Source organism: Podarcis bocagei (assembly GCF_964188305.1).
Source record: "Podarcis bocagei genome assembly, chromosome: 5".
In the NCBI taxonomy this organism is placed as follows: domain Eukaryota; kingdom Metazoa; phylum Chordata; class Lepidosauria; order Squamata; family Lacertidae; genus Podarcis; species Podarcis bocagei.
The window spans coordinates 58,019,038-58,042,832 of NC_138129.1; the positions used below are offsets into that span (position 1 = coordinate 58,019,038).

General features: G+C 37.7%; 1 protein-coding gene across 1 annotated transcript in view; it reads right to left on the reverse strand.

Moving 5' to 3' along the window:
* FAF1 (Fas associated factor 1) overlaps positions 1-23,795 on the reverse strand; it is a 175,557-nt gene that overhangs the window by 33,974 nt on the left and 117,788 nt on the right. The window contains exons 13-15 of the mRNA XM_081193170.1: positions 19,031-19,185; positions 3,123-3,259; positions 1,375-1,463 (exon numbers count right to left, since the gene is read on the reverse strand). Coding sequence (XP_081049296.1) covers positions 1,375-1,463; positions 3,123-3,259; positions 19,031-19,185 — 381 coding nt within the window. The remainder of the gene's footprint in view (positions 1-1,374; positions 1,464-3,122; positions 3,260-19,030; positions 19,186-23,795) is intronic.

Sequence of the window (23,795 nt, forward strand, 5' to 3'; positions counted from 1 at the left end):
ATTTAGTTTGAATGAAAGAGACCTGTACGGTAATGTATAATTTTATTATTATATATTGAAAGGTACCTTTGCTAGAGTACTAAAGTATGATTGTTTTCCTATTTTTTAATCATGACGGTAAGGAATGAAAGAAGTGGAAAGTTTTTAGTATAGTGAAGCCAAATTACTAGTAAGAAAGAAATTATGAGAATACTCTCCCCATATAACAAGCTGCTTTGAACATGTGAAAGGTCGATTAAAAACATGAGATGGACTTCTGCTACAACCAAAATATTTTGTTCTATAACTTTTCCATTATTTCTATTACATTACTGTGATGTTATATGTTTCAGGCTACCAACCTTATTATTTACAATTTCCATCTTATTTTTTAGCTAACCAGTGACACACTTTCTTTTTTAATCAACATTACAAAAACCAGTATGAACAGTAAATAACAGTTTTTAAATTTGCCGTTCAATACTTGTGCCTTTCCAGGTGCAATAATCTTTTCTCCACATTCAGATGATTTCCTCAAGAGATAATTTCCCCCAGTACTCAAAGACAATATTTAGCCATTAGATTGTTTTTGCAAATTCAATGAAATTTCTAAGAGTCACAGGTGTCTATTGGACTATGATACTAGGATCCTCCCCTCTCTCCAATCCATTACATTTTTATTTTGTGTTCTATCAGTTCTATCTTACCAGTTCATTGTTGTAGCATTTCAGTATCAAATGTTCATCTATCCCTGTTCATCTTTCCCATTTAAAATAAAGCAAACACCTGTCAAAGCTCCCTTCCCTCTGTAACATATCGTGTCATATAATGAACCTTAGCTTTTTATTTTACTTATTTAAAAGCTATATATTCATTTTTAGCACTGACGCTCACTTCTGCTCTGACTTCTTACACGTGACGGCCGACGGACTCTGTCCGTTACATGCAGGGGTGGAGAACATTTGGCCCTTCAAATGTTGCTGAACTGCAACTTCCATCAGCTCTATCAAGCATGGCCAATGACCATGGATGATGGGGGCTTTAGTTCAGCAACATCTGGAGGGCCAAAGGTTTCCCACACCTGTGTTAGCGCATCCTGGTATTAGCGTGACTTGATGAAAAGGACAGCAGCCGTGTCCAGTTGTACAAGAGAGCTCATTAGGTGGAACTTCTCTTACTTGTGCAGTAAAAACCTGCAAAAACTTCCTCTTTGCCCAACTATTAAAGCCACAGGAACCTTGTTTTCCTTAGCATCCGGTCATACAATGTGCAATTGGTGCTGAATTGGGGACCGAACAGATCTAGTGCTATGAATAGAATCCAATATTTTTTAATTGTCTGGAAAGGCCTTTACTCGAAATTCACCAGATGTCTGGAGTGATGTCCAGCTCTCACCTCATCTTTTATGTCTTCCTGCTGCTGAGCACCGAAGATCTCCATTGCAGCCATCAGCCTCATCATTAGCTCATCCACTGTTGTGTTACCTAGCAACAAAGAAAGATAGCTGAACTTCATATTATTAAAGTTATTAAAAAACCAGAAAGTCATTCTAGAATTAATCCAAAAGGAATACCTAGCAGGGGTTTTTATAAGTCATAATAAGAATATGAGATGAGATTCTTAGAATATTTTCTGTTTATCAGTGGGCTGCCCCCCACAAGTTTCTAATTTTTCCAATATAATGTAAGCACAAGCATAGACGAAAGTATTTATTCTGAACTGATTGATGATGCTTTCTGTTATATTTTCCTATAGGTGAAAATAGGATCACTAAACAGAGAGAGAGAGGGTTGTTGTTTTTTATTTCTTTCAGGTAGCTGAAAGAAGCATCTTTTAAAAAATATTGTCAAACTGATATGTAAAATTTGGGGTAGCTTCAAAGAAGAATTTGAGGGCATTAGCTCAAAACACTTTCCACAGAGTAGTTTCAATTATATCCAAATTCTTCCAGAATTTTATATTGCATCTCAAATAGCAGTATATATATCCTGTTGTCCCTTGAAATCATACCCTTCCTTTCACATTAGTCCAAATATTGTTAAAATCCATTCTATGGACCTGTCAGGTTTTCATTCCTGGGTGGCAATAGCAATTCTCTATTCTCCAATGCAAGGTGGGCTGACGTGCAAGAAGATGGTAGCTTCACTTCTTTCCATTATTTTCCAAGTGAGATTTTGCTTGCTCTCCACAGCAATACTGGCTGCATTTGGCATTGTGAAATTTTGAATTTCAAATGTCGACCTTTCAGAAATCAGGATGTCTTGGACAACATTCACACTAAATTTAAACTTGGAAAAGCAATGCCAAGAGTACAGAGAGGGACTTTTTATATGATAAAACATCAGACTGCTATAGCTTTGGTTAGATTTGGACCCTTGTTTTGCTTTCAACTGCATGCAGGCAGACTCCTTCAGTTATGGAAATCTCAACTTGAAATCAACAACATTTCAATATTTTAAGAGTTCCAAATTAAGAATGTTGCAAGATACCTGAATTCAGTGACTCAAAACATAAAGGGCTCTGGCCTGGTTATAACATCTCTTCATCCCATTTAATTTTCACAATAATGCTATTGGGCAAGCTAATATGGCACATGATAGCTTGCCCAAAGTCTTTAAGACTGAGACCCTATATGTAGACTTACCTGGACAGAAATCCCATTGAAGACAAGGGAGCTTATATCTGAGTGGATATGCACAAGAATGCTCTAATCCTACGACCACTTACTGGAGAGTACTTTTGTAGTAAAATCCTATCAGCCTCAATGCTGGAAATCTGAAAGGAGATCTATTCCAACAACGAACTTGAATTCCTGTTTCTAAAGCTCTAGCTACAGAAAACTTATCATTCACAGTCTGTCAGTTGTTTTCATTTTTTTGTATACTTGCTGGTAAGCATGAAAAATAAAAGCCATTTGTCACTATTTACACTATACTCCTCTTCATTATTCGAGATGCAAAGAGTAAGAAAATCAGTTTGGCCGTAGTAAATGCAAATTAGTATAAATGCACTGCACTTTACATTTCACTAAGAGGTACTTTCTGAACTAAAGAAGATAAACTATATTCTAGAGAGGACTGGCGGCAAATTAACTTGGAAGTTTCAAGAAGGAACATATGCCCAATAGAACCAAAAAACGGTACCTTGTATTACATTCAGCACCTCATTCGATGATCGTTTCCCCATAATAATCAGGAAAAGTGGAAACTGATCTGTTTTCTGAGTTCGAATAGTTTGAGCTACAACGCTACCAAAGTGTCTCGTGCACATCGTTAGAAACCTGGAAAACAGAAACATTTAAAGGGGGATGGAAATTTTGTAAAGCAATGTTCACTTTATTAAAGAAAAGAAAGGTTATTAGATTTTGACTAAATTAGCAAGTTTCAAAAGTCCTGCTTGTTCACTTTGTAACCATATCATTGTCAATACAGTGGTGCCCCGCAAGACGAACGCCTCGCAAGACGGAAAACCCGCTAGACGAAAGGCTTTTCCATTTTTGAGCTGCTTCGCAAGACGATTTTCCCTATGGGCTTGCTTTGCAAGACGAAAACGTCTTGCAAGTGTTCCCATTTTTCCCCCGCTCCCCCCCCCTTTTTCTAAGCCGCTAAGTCCATGCTAGCCTTGGCAGCTAACCCGGTAAGCCTTTAATAGCCGCTAAACCGCTAATAGCGGTAATCCGCTAATAGGGTTGCTTCGCAAGACGAAAAAACCGCTAGACGAAGAGACTCGCGGAACGGATTAATTTCGTCTTGCGAGGCACCACTGTATTCCCATTTATCCTGTCAATATTCCCATTTATCAATATTTATCAAAGTCAACATTCCCATTTATCATATTCAGAGCTATCAAATTCAATCCTCCAGCAAGTTGGTTCTCATACTGAAGAAAATGAATACCACATTTTAAAATAATGAATGCACCAATGCAAACTATTTTTTCCCTGAACAGAAGAGAATGGAATTAGTCACAATCCAAAGAAAGACCAAGGCCAGCCCAAGACATTTCGAGGTTTAAATAGCATGTTCTACCCTGCAATGTGATGTAGAACCAGATGCTCTGTAGTACAACAAACTCAAAGGTTGTAGTATATTTTAACAGGCCTCCTGATGATGAAATCTGTAGTTTATTTTTCTGTTATCACAAATATATAAAACGATTGGGGGCTCTCAAATATGCAAAGAGGAATGAGAATTTTGGTTATCCTGTTGCAGCAATCCCAAGGCCAAATAAAACAAACTTTTTAGCAGGGGCAGTGTGCCTTGGCATTCACAATTAAAGTGGTTAACAGGTTAATAAATATGGGGTCTATCTGCTCCAAAGGCATTGATAAAATAAAGAACAAATAAGAGAAAAATGGGGGAGGTGAGAGAGTGCTAAATGATAGGAATAAATTCTACTCCAATAATATATCTCCATATGCTTTAACATCTGGGGAAGCATGTCTACAATACATTCTCCTTTCATTCGCTGCCAAGGCAAGCATGGACTTCTGTCACACATTCATGTCTGGTGGAATTCTCAACTTTCAGACCATTAACACTAATCATATGGCTGTTAACAGCACTTAGACATTTAGAGCAAGCACTTAGAATGCATACACATCACACCATTTTACTATTACCTACAATAATTGTCTTGAAAGGCTTCTGGAAGTGCTGCAATGGAAGGAGGAAGAAAAGTGACGATGAGTGGGGTCTAGGGAAGTTTTCCTTCCATTTTTGGGTCCCGCGCTCTGGTGTGAGACAACTGACTTACGCCACAGAGTGGGACAAAAAAAACCTCCTGTCTTTGGTAGCTTGGAAGCCAAAGCAGGACATCTGGGATTGGGATCAGAAGCCTTTTATGGAGTTTAACAAAATAATCAAACAAAAATTCGAATATCCTCCAATACATATTAAGACACTAAAAACACTGCATCAAACTGCAATCACAAACTTTATCAATACAGTAGCAACAACATATCTGTTGGATTCCAGGTAATATTTAACCTCAAAGACTCAGAGGAAAAAATGCATGGTCAATTGGCTTTGGAAAACTGACAATAAAAGGGACAAGTTAATCCCTACAGGGAGAGAGTTCCACACCTGGGGTGTGACGACAGAGAAGGCACCATATGAGGGTAACCTCTGCTTCACTGCATCTCCTGAAGTATTTTTGAACAAATCTTTCAAGAGTCCAACAGAATTTCAACACTGACTTTCGTTGAAATTTCTAAAAATGAATGAAACTGACTGAAGTACCACTTCCTGGGATTTCAGAAGTGCTAGAATCAGTTTCCTTAAGATAAGTCTCTTACTCAGGCAGAACAAAAGAGATCTACTTAGAATTCTGCATGCTGTTTCTAATTTTCAAACACAAAACATTTAACCATGTTTTAAGCACCAAGCTCCACCTGTTTACCAAGAGCAGGAAAGACAGAGAAAGCAGTTGTGATTGCAGTAATATACTCACACTTACTTGGAAGTAAGCCCCATTGATTGGGTCATATACAAGGTAACTGGTATCTCAGTTACAACTGATACATATGCACCAGAATAAACTACAAGGCTCAAAGTAATGCAATGATGCCTTTTAGTTGAATCTTTAGATGCTGAATTTGTCATCAAGACACAACATACAGTACCATCCTGAATGGTTCAGTGTGCTGGTATTGTTGCATGAAGTTGTGTGGATAACTATGAACACACCAAAACATTAGGGCTCAAAACAACATGGAATGGCACCAGAAATCTATCATTTGTGACATCTCACTTCACAGAAACACCACTTCTGAAATTACCATGGCTCTGTCACACTGTATTGAATGGATAATTGAACTCATCCCAAAAGAACTCTAGCAAACCTAACTTTTGCTGTACTTCACATGACTATACAAATCTGCAAGTATTGTGTATTGTACCCTTTACTAGGTATCAGCAACTAAACTTAAGAGCTTCAGAGTAAAATACAAATCTAGAAAAAATAAATGCCAACAGAATAAGAGTTGGGGACTTATTTAATTATGAAATACATATACTGCTTTATACCTAGAGATAATATTTTAATATAAAATTTGTAAGTTCAATTAGTAGCAATAAAAATCAATGACTTTTACTCAAGAGTTATGCTTCTGGATATAGTACTAGCCTTCTTCACTTTCATACTTACTAGTGCAGTCTTAAAACAATAATTCTAAGCTTTTGGCCAAAAAAATGCCTTCATCCATTAGCATACTGAAGTCTGGCATTAGTATTCTTAACACGATCCTGAATAAATGAAAAAACTGATAAAGCTTTTCTCTTCCATTAGAGGACTGTTTGAAATTAGCATTTCTTTCAAGAGAAAAGGGTAGCTTATGATATGTTTTCAGATCTGATGGTAAAAAGTAAATGTCATAATAATAATGAATTATGAAAGACCAAATGCAAATATAGAATGCTTTAATAAGATCCAATTTAATAAAGTCTGTAAAAATAATGGACTTTTAATAACACAGGTCACAAAAGGCAAAACAGTGGAAATTCTGAGGACTAGCCACTGGTACAGGCTTATTAATTCTTAATTATGTTCATGAAAGGCAACTTAAATCATGTGTTTTCTTATGCCTTATGATAATATTTTAGGTAACAACTGATCTTGAAATGTATGCACTATCTGATGAGCAAAGTCCTGTTGTCTCATGCATTAGAAGGTAAATCTATTTGAAAAGACAAGCGGCATTAAAATGTCACAGGCTGAGAAGCATTTGATATCAAAATCCAAAACAGAATCACGACACTTCGCTTTCCTATCAGCGGGAAAAATCTCAACATCTACACTTCAGAAACCTAGAATGACAAATAATGGAAGTCAAAACTAGGCTTGCTGTTGAGAGCTGCTAAAAGTCTGAAAACAAATTAGACCCAACTTTGAATCTCCACTGTCCTCGTTTCAGTAGAATATATAAACTTAAGATGGAAGCCATGGAACACATTTGTTTATTAAGGGTAAAATTTAAAAAAAATATTTCAAACTAATGGAAGTGCGGGCGGCATCATCATTGGAATGTATCATCAGGCTGCCACCACTGAATGGAAACTAGAGGGTTGTGATGCCAGAGACTCTCTGATGTTACTAGTGGGTGGTGTTTGGGCAGCTGCAGAGACTTTCAGGGTAGTTTGCACTGTGCAAGCTCTATGCTCCTGGAAGAGGACAGTCAGATGGAAGATGTCCTTGGGCTGCGCTTTAAGCAAAGTTACTCAAGAAGACAAGCTGCTCCAAACTTGAGGATACAGAGAGGACAAATATGGGGGGGGGGGAATCTGCACTGGATATAACTTTGCTCTAATTGTGCCATTCAATTGATAGCGTTCTGGCCCAGTCTGCGCACCATGGTAACCCAAACTCCTGCTTTGCTTCTCCCCTATGGCAAACAGGAGCAACAAACCACAATTGCTGGCTTACTGTTACGTCTGAACTAGGGACTGTAGTTGACTTTGATCCAACATGAAGCCAAGATTTGTTCTCGGCTTACCAATTGTGGTGGGTATGGACCAAATGAACGACAATCCCAATTTGGAGGCCTTGTTGCTGGTGCTACCTCTGGCTTCTGCTTGGTTGGTGTTGACCCGTGACATGGCTTTTTTGGTAGTGGCTCCCCATTTTTAGAATAGCCTCCTTGGTGAGGTGTTATTGTCTCCTTCATTATTGACTCATGCAAAATTTAAAGACATTCCTGTTTACCCAAGCATATGATGGCTATGAGCTACTGGCTATGGCAACCTTGAAATTAGTAACTGTGAAGCTATGTGATTGTTTTTAAAAGTTTTCAGTGGTTTTAAAATGTTTTAAAGATGTTTTTAATTTATCTTAAGTTGTTTTGTTTGAATGTTGTAATATTTGCTGCTCTGGGATCCTTTGGGAGGAAAAGTGGCATACAAATAAATAAAATACACTAAGCTAAGGATTGTGGTTTGCTGCTCCCACTAGGAAAGGAGTGAAGCAGGTGCAATCTCCACATTGGCTGTAAACAATCAACTATGGTTTACCATGATATAGAAACTGGACCAGTGATTTATTACCACAACCAAATTTAAATTCTAAAGAAATTAATCTTAAGCATCAATCTGGTAAAACCAATTTGATGAGCCATGACCTGAAGGTCAGTTCTAGAATTATTTAAGGTCAATCAAATCAGCCCCTTGAAGATAAGAGACAATATATGCTGACCTATCTGCTGGGTGTTTTTTTTTTTTTTTAAGATAAAGCTTAAAAGTATCTTTCCTCATAGAAGAGATGCTTTAGTGTCTTTCCAAAGCAAAAAGAATACTTGTTGAATATTAAACACGTAAGACATGTAATTATTTAACATTATTAATTTTATACTCTGCAAAGTCAACACAAGTCTCATTAAAATGTTAATTTAAGAATAACATTTTATGTATTAATATTTAAATTTTAAATGTAAAACTGAAGGATGTGATATGTAATATTTAAACAGGGTATCTATGCATGATTGTCTTAGTACAGTCTGCATGTGAACCACTTAACCCCAACTTTCTTTAAAGACAATTGCTATTTTTTACTGGGCTCACACCATTTCTTGCTACATCTTTCTGCAGGCAATGACACTTTTATTGCAATCAGTCCAGTCAATACTAAACTAATTGTTTCTGTTTAGGAAGTTTATTTGAAAATATTAAGATTGTTTGAGGCTATGTGCCTCTTCATCTGTAACTCTCAGAGTAGACACAGTTGATGGACTAGCCATTAAAATAATACAAAGCTAAAGAAACATAAAGGCCCCATCCTGCTGTAAGCCACTATGACTAATTTACATATTACTTACTGTCCATGATTGCCACTGAAAACTTTTCCACTTGTGTATCCATATTGTGTGTGTTATCCTTAAAAAGGTGTCGTGGGCCAGGAATCAGGTTCACCTGATGAACAGCATCCTGAAAGGGGAGGAGATGGAGTGACTCCACCTGCAGTTGATCAGCCTTCAAGGACCCAGAGGGGAAGGCACTGGTGAGAACCAACTGGCTTCAGCCTTCTTAAGCAGTTTCCAGCAGGAATCAATTGCTGGTAACAATGCTAGTAGTTCTTGGCCCTACCTTGCTGCTCCCTGCTCATCTTGACCCTGGACCCAATGATCACTGGATTCCCTGACCCCTAGACTGTCTGGTCATGTGGATTGCTGTTTGCCTGACCCTAGGACTGGACCTGACTTTGAATGCTAACTCTGCCTCCAGGCATGTACACCTCAGAGACTCTCCCATTCCACTGAGCTCAGCAACCAGACTATGACAAAAGGTCTCTACCTTTTTTTTAATCAGTCTACAAGTGTGGAGTATTTTAACACTAGCATCACAAAACTATGAAGCAGTTAGAATGCAAAGCTGTGCATTTAAATGTTCCTCCTCACATCATTAATAGCAGGGAAGGGTTTTGAAGTGGCAACAACAGGTGGAAATTGGTCCTGAGAAGTAAAATGAAGAGTGTGGTAATTCTCTGTAATGTGCCATTTTGCAAATCTACACAAATAGAACAGTAACCATGGGTGAGTTATTCATAATTCATTTGGGGAAGCAGAAGACTGGCAAAGGTCATTATTGAGTGATAAAATCGCCCCAACCTTGCCCTTGCCCAAGGAGTTACTGTGATGAGGATCTGGCCTGCTGACTAGAACAGTCTATTCCTCCCAGCTATCTGGCTTCTATTAGCTTTGTTACAAGTTGAGAGAGAAAGGAAAGAGGGAAGCATAAAAAAGAACAGCTCTACAGGTTTGGAACATTTTAAACTCAGGAGTTAATCATCACAGCAAATTTATTAGCATACAGTTATGTTCCACTTATGTGTGGGGCAGCAAAAGAGGTTGGAGAAAATATTTTGGGGAGTGGAAGCAGCTACCTCATATTAGCCCAGGAGAAATACCAGATTATATAACCTCTTGAAGATCAGTGGCTCTGTGTGGGATTTTAAATTTAGGTAGCACTTCAAGCATGAGGGGGGCATGACACTGTACAGTATGATCCAAGAAAGGGTATTCTTATGATCCCTCTGCAAATACAGTGCTAGTTACTGCAATGCCCGATTGTCAAAGACTCCATACTTTAAAAAACTAGGTGTAATAATCTTGTTGCTTACTGAGTCCTCCTGATAAGAAAAAGGCCAAGCACCCACATAGATTCTGTTAAATGTCTTTGTGATTTTGATAACAGAATCGTTGAGATATTACTGATGCAGCTGTAGGCTTTTGTAAGTGTAAATGGAATTGTGCCCAAATGCCTTCACTCTTTTTTCCTCAGAGGCCGGCATCAGCCAACCACTCTTCTGCATCACAGCTCTTTTACAAATAGCACCACGGGATCCTATTCTTTTGCACCTTCTGCTCTACAAGTCTGAGCGATGAAAGGACTTGACACTGAAGATGTTTAGGCCACATCGTTATCAAAAAAGTCATGATGCACAGTTCTACAACAGGATTTTCCCTCTTTATAATGCCATGACAGTCCTAAGGTTTCTCAACACAGGGGAGCACTGGACCAACTAAGGCTGCAATCTTACATGCTTCCCTTAAAGTAAGTTTTATTGAATTTGTGGGACTTAGTAGGTATGCAAAGGATTATACTGTTAATGATGTATTTAGTATGGGCTAATTAAGGTGCAGATGAAATGCCAGAAGGTTACAGCTGTAACGTATTTTTTATGAAGCAAATACAACTTTATATATTTCCAGAACCTGGTCTCTATCTTGATCTGAAAAGACATTGGTATTAATTTGGTAACCTCATGCAGGGATGGAGTCTACATGCTATACTACATAAAAGGCTTCTTTTGAGTTAAAACAACATATACTTGGATCTTAAGAGAATGTATTGCATTAATTTCAATCCCATAACTAAGGGCCTTCTGTACAATCCATCCAACTATACTCATCTTCATTGGAGCCTTTGCACCATAGCCTAGCAAGTTTCTTTCAAAGGCAAGGATGCAATATCCTGCTTCTCTGTAACAGACTGGGAGTGGTGCACATTAATGGTTATTCATGCATGTATGTTTTCTTCATGCAACAAAGAGATCAAGTTGTTGTTGTTGTTGCTGTTAAAATTAATGGTTAAAATTAATGGCCATTAAAGTGGCAAAACACTTTACTGAACAGCAAAGAGGGGAGCTAATAAAGAGTTCCTTTACTCAAATCGTACAGCAGAGGAATGCATGGTCACCAACAAATCGGCATAAGAATTAAAACAGTTCTGTCAGTCATCACTAACTGCATCAGAAAACCACCCAGGGATACCTCTAGCATCCAAACAACAACAACATACTAGACAGACAGCAACACCACTTGTGATCCACAACAATTTCTTACAAACTTGCTAACTGTTGAAAGAATTGCATTTTTCCAGATATGACATACTGCAAATTTGAGTGCAGGGAAACAGTGATTTCTCCACAACAGGATATAATTTTGAAGAAAAATATATGGACTGTGAACAAAAATGAGAAATCAATACATATTTACTGTGCAATAAGAACTTATTTGTGAGGGAAAGCTTTTTATCAGTTTTCAAGACTCTAGTTTTAGGACTTTTCCATTCTAGATTTTGATTTTTCATTTATCTAAATACTGACCCTAAACTGATCTATTTTAGAGCAGGGATTCCTTGCTGCATTGCATGATGCTCTCCTATACATACAGAATCAACACAAGGAGTAGAATCCCAGCAGGTATGGTGAATGGTTTAGAAGCACTGCAACGTACACCAAGGCTGGAGCAGCTTCAACAGTTCACACTGAGGAGTTGTAAGCCAATGCCACCCCTTTCCTGATGACCCCTGCAATTGAGGGGCTATGGAGTAGGAACCCAGGACTGAGGCCACTGCTCAACTGAATGGCATGGAGTAAGATGTAACATCACAACAGTTTCTCGAATGTACTCTTGTTTAATTCATTGACTAAAGATTCTGCACATACAATCATTTCAAGAGCAGAACAGCCTGTCCTTCAGCGGTACAAGAATTCTGCATATTAATTTGATAAAATGAGCCTAGGGAGTATGACTGGCATGCAATGTTATTTGGAGTAATTTAAACAAAAAACCAAGCCAGATCAAAGGAAGAAAGTTGTGCACCTTTAACATTCATAAACCTATAGGTCATCAATCACAACTTTCCTTTTCTAGATGTGGAGCCCTTAATGTCCTTTTGATACATATTTCAAAACACCTAACAGGGTATCCTCTCAAAGAGTATATATGTTTAAATATGGATTTTCCTTGTTTAGTAGACATATTCAGCATTACAAACAGCTCTTGCGCTATCTGAATACAGGCTGTGTGAAGAGACAATCACCTTTCATCCCTTCCCTTTTTTCTTCATTTCTTGCTATTAGGAAACCATTCACAAGTGCAACCCTGAACAATGTTATGCAGTAATTATGACTACATGACAAAGAGATGTGAACAATTACTGAGGCTGTTTTGAAACCCTATACTAATAAAGTCATTAGATGCTGCCCTTGCCATGATCCTTCTAAAAGCTTCTGAAGTTACAAGAACACACAGCATTGTTTGTAGGGACAATTGCTGCTGGCAGAATGCAAACCTTGAGTTTAACCATGCTTCAAATTGATCTTGACATTCTGTTAAGACCACCACTAAAATCAAAAGCAAAGGAGAAAAGGAGAAAATGAGCGGGTGGGATATAATCAAGAAACAGGAGGGTTCCCTCCTCAACTTCTCTCCTCTGCTTCTTCTACAAAACAAGCCACAGACAAAATGACAAACTTGCCTGGTAGTAAATCTTTATTTCTTAAAACATTAATTAGACTCCTGACCCGGGCACCTTTAAGCACCTTTGATAATTATGTTGTTGTAAGTAAATTGAACTGTGTTTAAATTATTATAGACAAAATAGAAGCAATTTTTGGCAAACTTAGACAAAAGTCTAAGAATGGACTGCTATCTAAACAGCAACAGATCCAATTCTTTTGCAAGTTACCTCTTGCTAAATTTTATTTCATTCCATGAGAATCCATCAGAACTGAAGGCAAGTGAGTGATGCTTAAACTGGCTGCTGTATTTTTCATGTCTTCCAACTAAATCACAAAGTGACTTTGATTTAGAACATGTATTTGACTTAAAATGGTTCTCTCCCACTTTCTCTACTGATTTAAAAACATTCAGAAGTGGCACAGACCAGACTAAAAGGGCATCTGTCATCACTTGCATGTGCACGGAGACCAGTGCATACAAAAGCAGTAAACCTACTGGTTTTCATTCAGATGAACTAGCAAAAAGGATGTATGATCTGTGAATTTGGCTAATTATTCGGTCATGGAAATAAGGAAATGTGTATGTCAATTACCCCTTTTTTAAGCTGAGACACTAAAGGAGAAAGAAACACTTTAAAATTAAGACTAGCAAGCACCGGCCAAGGAAAAGAGGATTTGAAATATTGTACTCAAGGGCTCGGGGCTAAACACAACAAACAGACATGTGTTTGGTCAACGAGTTTGATCCTGAATTGCTGATGAGTTATAACCATGTGCATAGAAATTGATATGATTCTTCAGTAGCTGCTATTATTTAACTTGCATTTTATTTAACTTGATAAATTAATTGTGGCTTTGTTGGTTTTTTATGGTTTATGTCAACCACTTTGGGTGCAAGAATAATAAACTTTATTATTATGCTAACAATAATAAGGCCATCAGGTAAGGATGAGCATCAGTGCTCCACTGTGGACTTCCTGGCCCCACATAATCTCTTTCAATCCTCCATCATAATGAGAGGAAGGTAAAATGCAATTTTAGGTCTGACTCCTTCTGCAGATAATAGCGGCTTTGAATAAAGGCTGCAGAGTGAGGAAATGGAGAGAGAAAGAACCAATAGGCTGCAGTAGTAATGTACCTGGTTTGGCAATCCAATTGTCCGCTGTTCAAATTGGACGATACTTTGTGGAAATATGCATACAATAGCTTGGATTCTAAGAAAAGTGAGCAGAAGGAAGTTCACAGAAGGAAAGGTCCCTTCCTCCCCTATCCCAGCAGCCACCAGTGCTATCACCAGCTTCTCCAGAGGATCAGGGGCTCCTCCTGAACAACATGGAAAAAGGTATGGTGGGGGTTTCTGGAGGAGGGAGAACCCACCAAAAATCATGTCTGACTCTCCAGGCAGGAGGAACAATTTTTCTATGAATATCTTTCCACCCACTTAAGAGTCCAAGACATTTGCTTTAATTTTCAATAAAATATCTAACCTTAATCTGTCCTCATGCCACCAAAGTGACAAGTCCATATTAAGTTAACAGGTATTTGTAGATACAAATAACAAAGTCTATCAACAATCATAGCCAGGACTTTATATTTTTAATATATTGTGTTGGGAAGATAGTAATTTAATATTACCCCATCTGTTAGATTTATAAAGTAGCCTTCACAATTTTCATGTGATAGCACTATGGTCTCTAGTTAGCAATTCCTCACTATCCCCATGCTGCATGAATAACCCTGCAGCCTAAGAGTAACCTAAACCTATATGTATATATTAAGTATTAATTGTATTTTGACCTTCCCTATGCTCCACCTAGAATGGAAGCATGGCTGGGAGGGAGAAGAGAAGGCTCTCTCAGTGGCTGCACCCAATATCTTACCTCATGAAATGTGGCTGGCACCCTCTGTCACTGTTTTTCACTGGTTGTTGAAGACTTTTTTTCTGGCAGGCTTTTCTTATACGAGGTTGACAATGTTGTAATGATTTTTTAAAAACTGTTGATGTCATCTCTTTTGAAAAGTTTTTTTGCTCATTTTATTAAATCGCAATCTTTATAGGCTGTAAGACACCCTGAGCAGAGTGTATTTATACAAGAAGGGTATGCTCTAAATGCTCTAATGAAATAAAATTAAATAAAAAATAGTTTGTTTATATATAGCCATTTGAAAACTGCTATACAATAATTCCTTTGTCACAAACTGATAGCAAAACCCAAAAGTGTAAGCTTAAGCATCTTTTTGTATTTCACAATCAGGTTCTAGATCCATTGAGAATAGCTATAAAGCCTTAAACAAGCCCTTTATTAAGTGTTTCTAAAAGTGTCATAAGGAGTTAATAGGACACAGCTGTACAGACTCTTTCTAATAAGCAGCTTCTGTCGCTTTGGTCACCACAGGTGTCTCTGTAACCTGCAAACTCTTATAACTAGTGTATCAAAGTTGTGCTACTTAATAGACTTCTTTAGTAAAACACAACAAAGCAATGACATGCCTGTTGATTGTCAGTCATAAAAAAACCTCCCTCAAACACAGATTTTCAAAAGAAACTACACTGCAATTTTTTGTCATTGTAAAATAAAAGAAACTAGAGAATTACACAGAGACTAGAACAATACAACAGCAGGCAGTCGACTGAACTTAGCCACTGCAGATGGTTTAGAAATAGTGTTTCCTTCGACACCAAGTTGTGGGATAAAAGGAAAGGAGGGAACTCCCTACTCCCAGTGAATGGCAGCATGTAAGATTTAGCCCAATCTCTTGTCCACATATTTTGCCGTGTTAAAAAGCATAGTTACTTCATTCATATCTGTGTTAGAAAGTACTTTTTATCCCTCTTTTCAATAGTAATTAAAACAATTAAAAGCATGGGTCAACACTGTGAGCTAATCTAAATTAAATTAAGATTATGGTAAATGCATCCAAGTAGTCTGTGGAGTATTATGCAAGAACATTGCATGTTTCAGTCTTAATTTGAAAAGTTAACTGCAATTAACTCATTTGTAAGTTACCGGGCGGCATGGTGGAAGAATGCACATGTCAGTGAACTAGTCCGATAGGAACACAAAACCATGTGATTTCTTAAGTGCTCTGTTTATATTAAGTAACAATTATCAATAGCAACATGGAATGAGACCATCCTTGAAGTTAATAAAAAAGAGATCAGCTACTACAATTTTAAGATCCTTCCATCATAAAAATATATAGACATAGGCTCATTGGTACATACAATATTTCTAAAGACTATCATGATGAATGACATAACCAACACATTCCACCAGTTACAGAAAGAACTTTGGTAAGGAACTATTGCCAGCAGACAATTAAGTGCAATCTAAAGCCCAACAACTGTATCACCATATGGGAAAACTTCTGCCTTTATTTATCACAACTAGGCTGCATTTGACGAAAGTCAAATGGATCAGATTAAATCCAGTGTAGCAATTCTGGTTATTACTCATATTACAAAACTTTCCCACATGAGCTCAACACAGAGGCCCTTCAAACTAAACTTCCTATGGTGTATTAAAAAACTATTAATAACAAAGAGACAGATGGGAAATGGGTGTTTGTAGATGGTTCTGGTATTACACTTACATATCTATGCAACGCAATAGATTCTATACAGTTCATCAGGATGTGGGAACAGGTTGCAACTTGCTTACACCCCACAGGTCCATCCCACTGCTTTATTCTACCCCATAACAGAAAGTTCTCTCCTTTCTATTTTTTTTTTTTTATAATAATTTTTTATTACATTTTTTTACAACAGAAAAAAGAAAGAACATAGAAAATAGAGAGAAAAAAGAACAGAAAATTCAAACCATTTCAAGAACTTATTTCAAATTTCCATCGGACTTCCCCACATCTCCCGCCCGGTGCATTCTTAACAATAAAAATTATCAGCAAGTTATACCCTTGTTTCTTGTGTTTCTTTGTACTTTCAATTGCAATTTTAAGTTTAAATCCCTTATTTTCCATTTACTCTAAAAATATAACATATTGTCGTTTTTACCCATTTAAACTTTGATTCTTTCATATATATTATCCAATTTCTTATATAATCCACTCTCATTGCTGGGGCTGACCTTTCAAAACATACGGCATCTCACAGTTCATATAACTTATAATACTTTTGCAAATAGTTCTTAAATTTTTTCCAGTCCTCTTCCATTGCTTCTTCTCCCAAATCTCGGATCCTGGCAGTCATCTCAGCTAGTTCCATGTAGCTCATCAATTGCGTCTGCCAATCCTCCAGTGTGGGCAAATCTTGAGTCTTCCAATATTTGGCGATAAGGATCCTTGCTGCTGTGGTGGCATACATGAAAAAAGTTCTGTCCTTCTTTAACACCTTCTGACCGACAATGCCCAGGAGAAATGCCTCTGGTTTCTTAGGGAAGGTGTATTTAAACACCTTTTTTAACTCGTTGTAAATCATTTCCCAGAAGGCCTTCACTCTTGGGCAAGTCCACCAGAGATGAAAGAATGTCCCTTCAGCCTCCTTACATTTCCAACATTTATTATCGGATAAATGGTAAATCTTAGCAAGCTTGACTGGGGTCATGTACCACCTGTATACCATTTTCATAATGTTTTCTTTCAAGGCATTACATGCCGTAAACTTCATACCGGTGGCCCATAACCTTTCCCAGTCCTCCGACATAATGTTGTAACCAATGTCCTGAGCCCATTTTATCATGGCTGATTTAACTGTCTCATCCTGAGTATTCCATTTAAGTAGCAAGTTATACATTCTCGATAATAACTTGGTCTTTGGTTCTAACAGTTCTGTCTCAAGTTTCGATTTTTCCACCTGGAATCCTCTTTTTTTATCTAGTTTAAAAACCTCGTTAATTTGGGCATAATGTAGCCAGTCTTGCACTTTACCCTTTAATTTTTCAAAGCTCTGCAACCTCCAGTTGTCTCCAATGTTTTCTATTATTTCCCAATATTTCGGCCAACCGGCCTCCATATTAGGTTTTTTCCGAGCCTTGGCCTCTATTGGTGATACCCACCTCGGAGTAGAAAGTTCTCTCCTTTCTAAAGTCCCCATCCCAGACACAACAGATCACTGCATCAATCTGCAGGAGGTTTGTTACACTTCCTTCTTATACCACCATTGAATTCATTCTCCAAGTCTGAATCTTTATATAGCCAAACTGGCACCACCACACACAGAGGGGAAGTATCATCAGGTGTGGAGAGAACCCAATGGTTTCCACCCAAAATGAAAAATCTTTAGGAAAAAACAACCCTGAGGAAGAAACCACAAAACAGGTAAAAGAGGACTTGGTATGTGTCAATCGGCACAGAATGCTGATTTAGTATTGGCGGCTAATAGACAGAAAATCAAGTGGAGGAAAAAGAATAGGACAGAGTATATGCTGAAAGAAGGCATGACTGGTAGGCTAGAAATCTGAACTGAAGAAGGCCACACTGGCCCAGTTCACATTACATATTAAGCATTAGTTAAAACTATGAAATAAACAATTTGAATGAGCAGCATGCTAGTGCATGCTTCTCAAAAGTGGATGCATTTCAAAAGTCCACATTATGCTGCTCCCCTGTTCCAGCTATGCTGGTGAGGAAACAAGTCAGACTCTGGCTTCTCATTAAGGATACCTGCACTCATGGTTGTTTCTCTCCAAGAGTTGTTCTTGGCTTACCACTCATGGATTCTTTAGGTATAATAATCTTCATATTTTTCCACACATGGAACAGCAAGCTAGCTAGTTTCCTTCCTGGCATGGAAGCAGCAGGGATGGAAGAAGAGTGAAGAACGGGCATTTGAGCAGTGTGTACCAGCAAGCTCATTCACACTGAACTATAGTTTATTTTAACTACGGTTTAATATGATGTGTGAATCAGATCACCGCATCTCTTTGTTGAAGGTTCCACTTGTTGATAATATGCTTTCCAGGTCTTCATTGGGTGATGGTGACTCTAAATGTATCCTCCAAGGCGCCAGAAAAGGATGCAGTCATAATGCCTCTCACTCAGATATTTCACTGGTTCTCTTGCTCACTCTCCTCATTCATCTACTAACCCTGGCAGACAGGAGGAAGAGAATGGCCCAGGAGACTTGTGAATGAACAGAGTGGGGAAGGGTGTGTTGGACGCACAGTAGCTGCATCCTGAGAACATTAGCCTGTGAAAAGTAAATCACTGAACAATGCAAGATAAAGGCGGCGGCGGGGGGGGGAGCAGTCCCAAAATCTATTATTTAAACAGACGGTATACTATGTAACATATATTATAAAGATACACTGAGTTTCTTGAGTTCTTAAAACAGTTTAATATTCAACTCCAAATTATTTACCTTGCTCTGTTTGCTTCTTTTGTCATATCCCATGCCCAGGTTATGAAGTTCTGACTAAGGTAGGAGACGATAGATTCGGCACAAAGCATTTGAGAACAGAACACGTTGGTTAGCACACTTTCATCATGGTGGAGGTAGACAGCAAGCAGCTTTCTCTGGAAAACAGGGGGGAAAGTGTTAGCATGATAATTTTATTTATTTGCCCCCCACTTTCAGATATAAGTGAAATTTCTGTCTCAGCCCTAACCAAATATTTTGGAGGCATCCTATTGATATTGCTGGAACATCCTTTCAACAATCTCAGCACCCAGCACTCCGCTGCTGCTTCCATAGAAACAATTCTTTGTTTAATGGTATTTGGAGAGAAAGTGAACTACTCTATTCTTGCGATCAAGAACCCATGGCCAAAATGTTTATTTAAGAACATTTTTTTTCTACAGAAATAATAATGTTGTGACTATTATATAAAAAGAAGAAAAGCCATGTTTACATTCTGTCATGATCATCAAAATTGAATTTAGAATTTAATCAGTTGCAAATACTTAAAGTACTACTGTACAACCAATAGCTGATTTTAATGCAATGGCATTAGGATAGGAGGTTTACTATGCATTAGGGAGAGGGAGAATTAAACAAGGGATGTAGCACCACATTTCCTTTTGTGCACAGCAACACACACACAAAAAATGGATCTAGGGAAATTGTGTATTCAAAACTTTCTCTGGATCTGAGGCAAAATCTCTCATTTACTTGGGTTGTAGTCCTATGGAAAGAGCATTCCTGTGCAAACTAATCCCTGATTCCCAGGCCACATGGGTAAAATTATATTGTGAATTGGGTAACATCCATCTGTTCACAAAAGGGATCCAGCAGAAAGGGGTGAGGCAAGGCAAGGCAATTTCCCCTTCCCCAAGCAGCTCACAATGCTACCTTCCACACTGTTTTGCAGGGTACCCAACTCTGGAGCAGCATGGGGGCTATATGGGAAAATAGCCTCACCCACCACTAACCCCTCCACCCAAACTCCATTCATGGAAAGTCTCAATCTAACAGAGCATATTTATCTCATAACAACACTGATTTTTGTTTCAATTTCCTTTTTAAACTAACTAAATTGTTGACTTTACAGTAAGTTTAATAATGTTACTCTAGCACACTATGCTGTTGCTTTGTTTTACCCAACATCTCAGGGGAAATTGATAACTATCAAATTAACTATCAAATTGTCTAGATTCTGAATTACGTTTGAAAATACAGCTGCTGATATAAAAAGAAAACTCACCAAAAAAAAATTCTGATACCACACAACTCATAGCTTGGAAATGTTATATAAAATTTTACAACATAAAATTTCATTCATTTAAAATTTAGATAAACCTAAGTATTAATTTCACAGGTAGTTTCAAATCGTTTTTCATAGGTAGTTTTGTACTGCTGGCAGTTTCACAAGAAGCATTATTCCAGGAGGCTGCAGTGGCAAAGCCTACCCCAGAAAGATGAGGTATAGTTCCGTTCCTAATATTTCAGCTTCTGTAGACAACAGACAAATTTAAGTGAAGCTTATTAAAATATTGTCCTGTAAATAAGCCCAAAAACATTACCAACCTGCAACTTTTTTCAACTAGCCTAAGAAAGTAGGAGCCTGTATTTCCATGGTGGAAATGTGGGCTTCGTTTTGTAAGTGCCTTCTACTAAATGGACTGATGTGGAGGACATGTTTTGCTGGCTCCAGAAGAAGTGAATCCCATTCATCTGCTGCCAGCATGGGAACCAAGTGGGTTGGTGGAGCAGGGATGGCCTTGTCCACCAGCCTGCTCAATTTCCTTACAGCCTATGGCTACCTGGCAAGCTGTTCCGACATAAGGCTATTAAGCGTGTTCTTCTTTAAGAGACACGAGTAATAATGAGCAAGCATCTTTCATGAAAACTATTGTCTTTTTATGATACATTCAAATCTGCCCCACAAGGAATTGGCCAAGATGCAATTAGATCAACACATAATGTGGGTTCTGAAATTGTGTTTCTGGAACACATTTTAAAAACAGTTTGCAATATGGCAAGAGGCAGGGGTTATAGGGAGTAAGAAATAGCACTGGGCATACCCAAAGTAACTCTTTGGATCAGAGCCAATGTATTTAACCAGCTAAAAATTGCCAGTTAAAAATAAATATGTTGAATGCATAGAAACATCTGTTCTAACAACATATTCATTTTAAATCAGCACATTTATAAAATACAGAGTTTGTGTAAGTCCTCAAAATCAATTTTAAAAGTATAAAACATTTCAACAGTAGACTTTGGAAAAGGGATTAGACATTTACATTAATGTTTGTCCGCTTTAATTTAAAAAGCGATTCAAAACCAAGTACACATGCACCAGAAAAGGCCACCAATAAGCCTAACATGCACAGTTCCATATAAGTGCAGCCAACAATGTTGACTGAAACTAAACTTGAAAATCCAGGGCACTAATGCACAATATCAGGCAATAAAACAGCATCTCAGTGGTGATATTTAATTTAAAAAAGAAGAAAGAGGCAGGAGAAGATCAGGCACTGTCTGTTTTGGAGGATCAGCCATTCTGCATTTCAAAGCGTGGATCTCTGCAATATCCAGGTTACTGTGCTAGAATCTCCACTATTATATAGCAGTTGTAAGAGAGGGAGGGCAAAGATGTGTTTACTCAGTGATTAGGGCCTTAGAATAAGCCGCTAGCTCCTAGAGAGACAGCTCACCACTTATTCATTTGGGCCAATTCACAAAGCCTAGAAAGATTAAACATCCATGCTGAGAAGACAAGCGAATGCAGACGGTGAAAAAGAAATAAAAATTCTTTAAAAACTCTTAGATGACTTCATTATTTTTTCCACAAGGAAACTTTAGGAAAGTGTTTAGTTAGAGAAAAACCCACATTGACCTCTCCCTAAACCCTTAATCTTTCCTTTGTGGTGGGACTGCTTTGTGGTAAGCGGATGGCTTTGCTCTCCTCTTTTCATTGGGAGCAGAGAAAAAAAGGCTCTTGAGAAACTCCTTTCGTCCCAAAGAAACAACCCCATGAAACTGTTAAATATAAGATTCCATGTGAATGAACTTTCCAAAATATGTACAGTTTAAAGCTAGGAGTTGAGGCCAAATACTAGAAAACAAGGCAGGTGCACACTTTAGCATATGTAAATTAGAAAATGGCCAAAAATATTTAACTACCCCCATTTATTGATCAAAATGCCATTTGGATTTCAAATTCAGATCATTCAGTTTTGCCATTTCTGTCTGCAGTTGACTGGATTTGTAGCTGTTTCATATTTGCACGAAGTAGAATCATATTCAGTCTCTTGGCTAAAGGTGCCTTGGATTAAAAAAATATATATACTAAAGATCCAAAAGTACTCTGGGGAGGAAATGTCTACCAAATCTCAAAACTTCTAATTTACCAACATTAATAACAATTTCATTTAAAATATACAGGCAACATTTAGCAATAGTATGTGTAATGATTTGAGTCTGTGTTTTTCCTAATACCAAGAAACCTTGCAATTGCTACATTTCTACAAAAGAATCAATTAAAAACAAATCCACAAAAACTGTTTTGGATGAAGCAGCAGCGAAATCGTAAAACACGAGAAGAAACCATCAATCAAAATGCTGAGTGGTCTTGAGGAGGTTAGCTTTTCAGTGACCAAACTCCTTAGCAAAGTTCCCGGGAATGTATTAAGATAATAGGAGCTTTGTGCCTTTAGATCTTCCTCTGTGAGGAAGTGAGGTAACAAGATTACTAAAAGGGCATTATCTGGAGAAAGTATTACTTGGAAGTGACACCACTATTTAATTCTGAGGAAGATTTTTCTTAAAAGCACCTGAGCTAGCCGCCAAAATCCAAATGGCTCACAATGTGATTTGGGGGCCTAGCTTTTGAAAATCCTGCCTGAGCTGTTGGCTTGAGTGAGTGAGGCTTAAAACATGCCTAAATTCTCTTAAATTCTGTTTGGTTAATTTTGGTTTATTTATTTATTAAAATTCTATTTAAGAGAAAAATTGAGAAATTACCATGGTTCAGTCATTAAATATCGGATATTCGTATCTGGCATGATCTCTTTCCCTAGTGCATTGTTTCCTTTGGCAGACCTGCCTCAGAAAAGCACTTAATTTTTCAACCCAACACTCCTAAAAGGCAGAATATGCCACCATTTGAAATATATAGGCAGGCATCCCTTAATTTTGAAATGCTAATTGCTTCTGAATGTAGGCGAAGCTTGTTAAGAATTATAAATTATTCTTAAATCCAGTTTAATTTTCTGATCTTGCATTTGCAGCTACCCCCCCCCCACTTCCATCAGTCTTAAGAAACCAAAGAATAAAGGGTATTAATAATAAGTTATTTAGTCATCAGCCCAAGAACAGACCAGAATGACAGATAATATCGGAACAGAATAACAAAACAACTTTAAAATCCACATTTTTCATTGTTTGTGATCAAATCTCTTTTTAATTTTAAGTACAAAAGTATGTAAGACTTGTTTTATATTAAATAAAATATATGTATGGGGTGTTCTGTTGCAGAATAAGTATGTGGCCAATAAGGACTCTGTAGTTCTTAATTTGGTACCTTGTGCTACAGAAAGGTAGCAACTGTGAGAAGACGAGCTCTGCACATGCGAAGGGACAGCTGATTTGCTTGCATTATTGCAAGAAATGGGAAAGCTTGCTTACATATCACAAATGCATGTGACAACAGAGACAAACCAGAGACAAAAACCTAATTAATCAA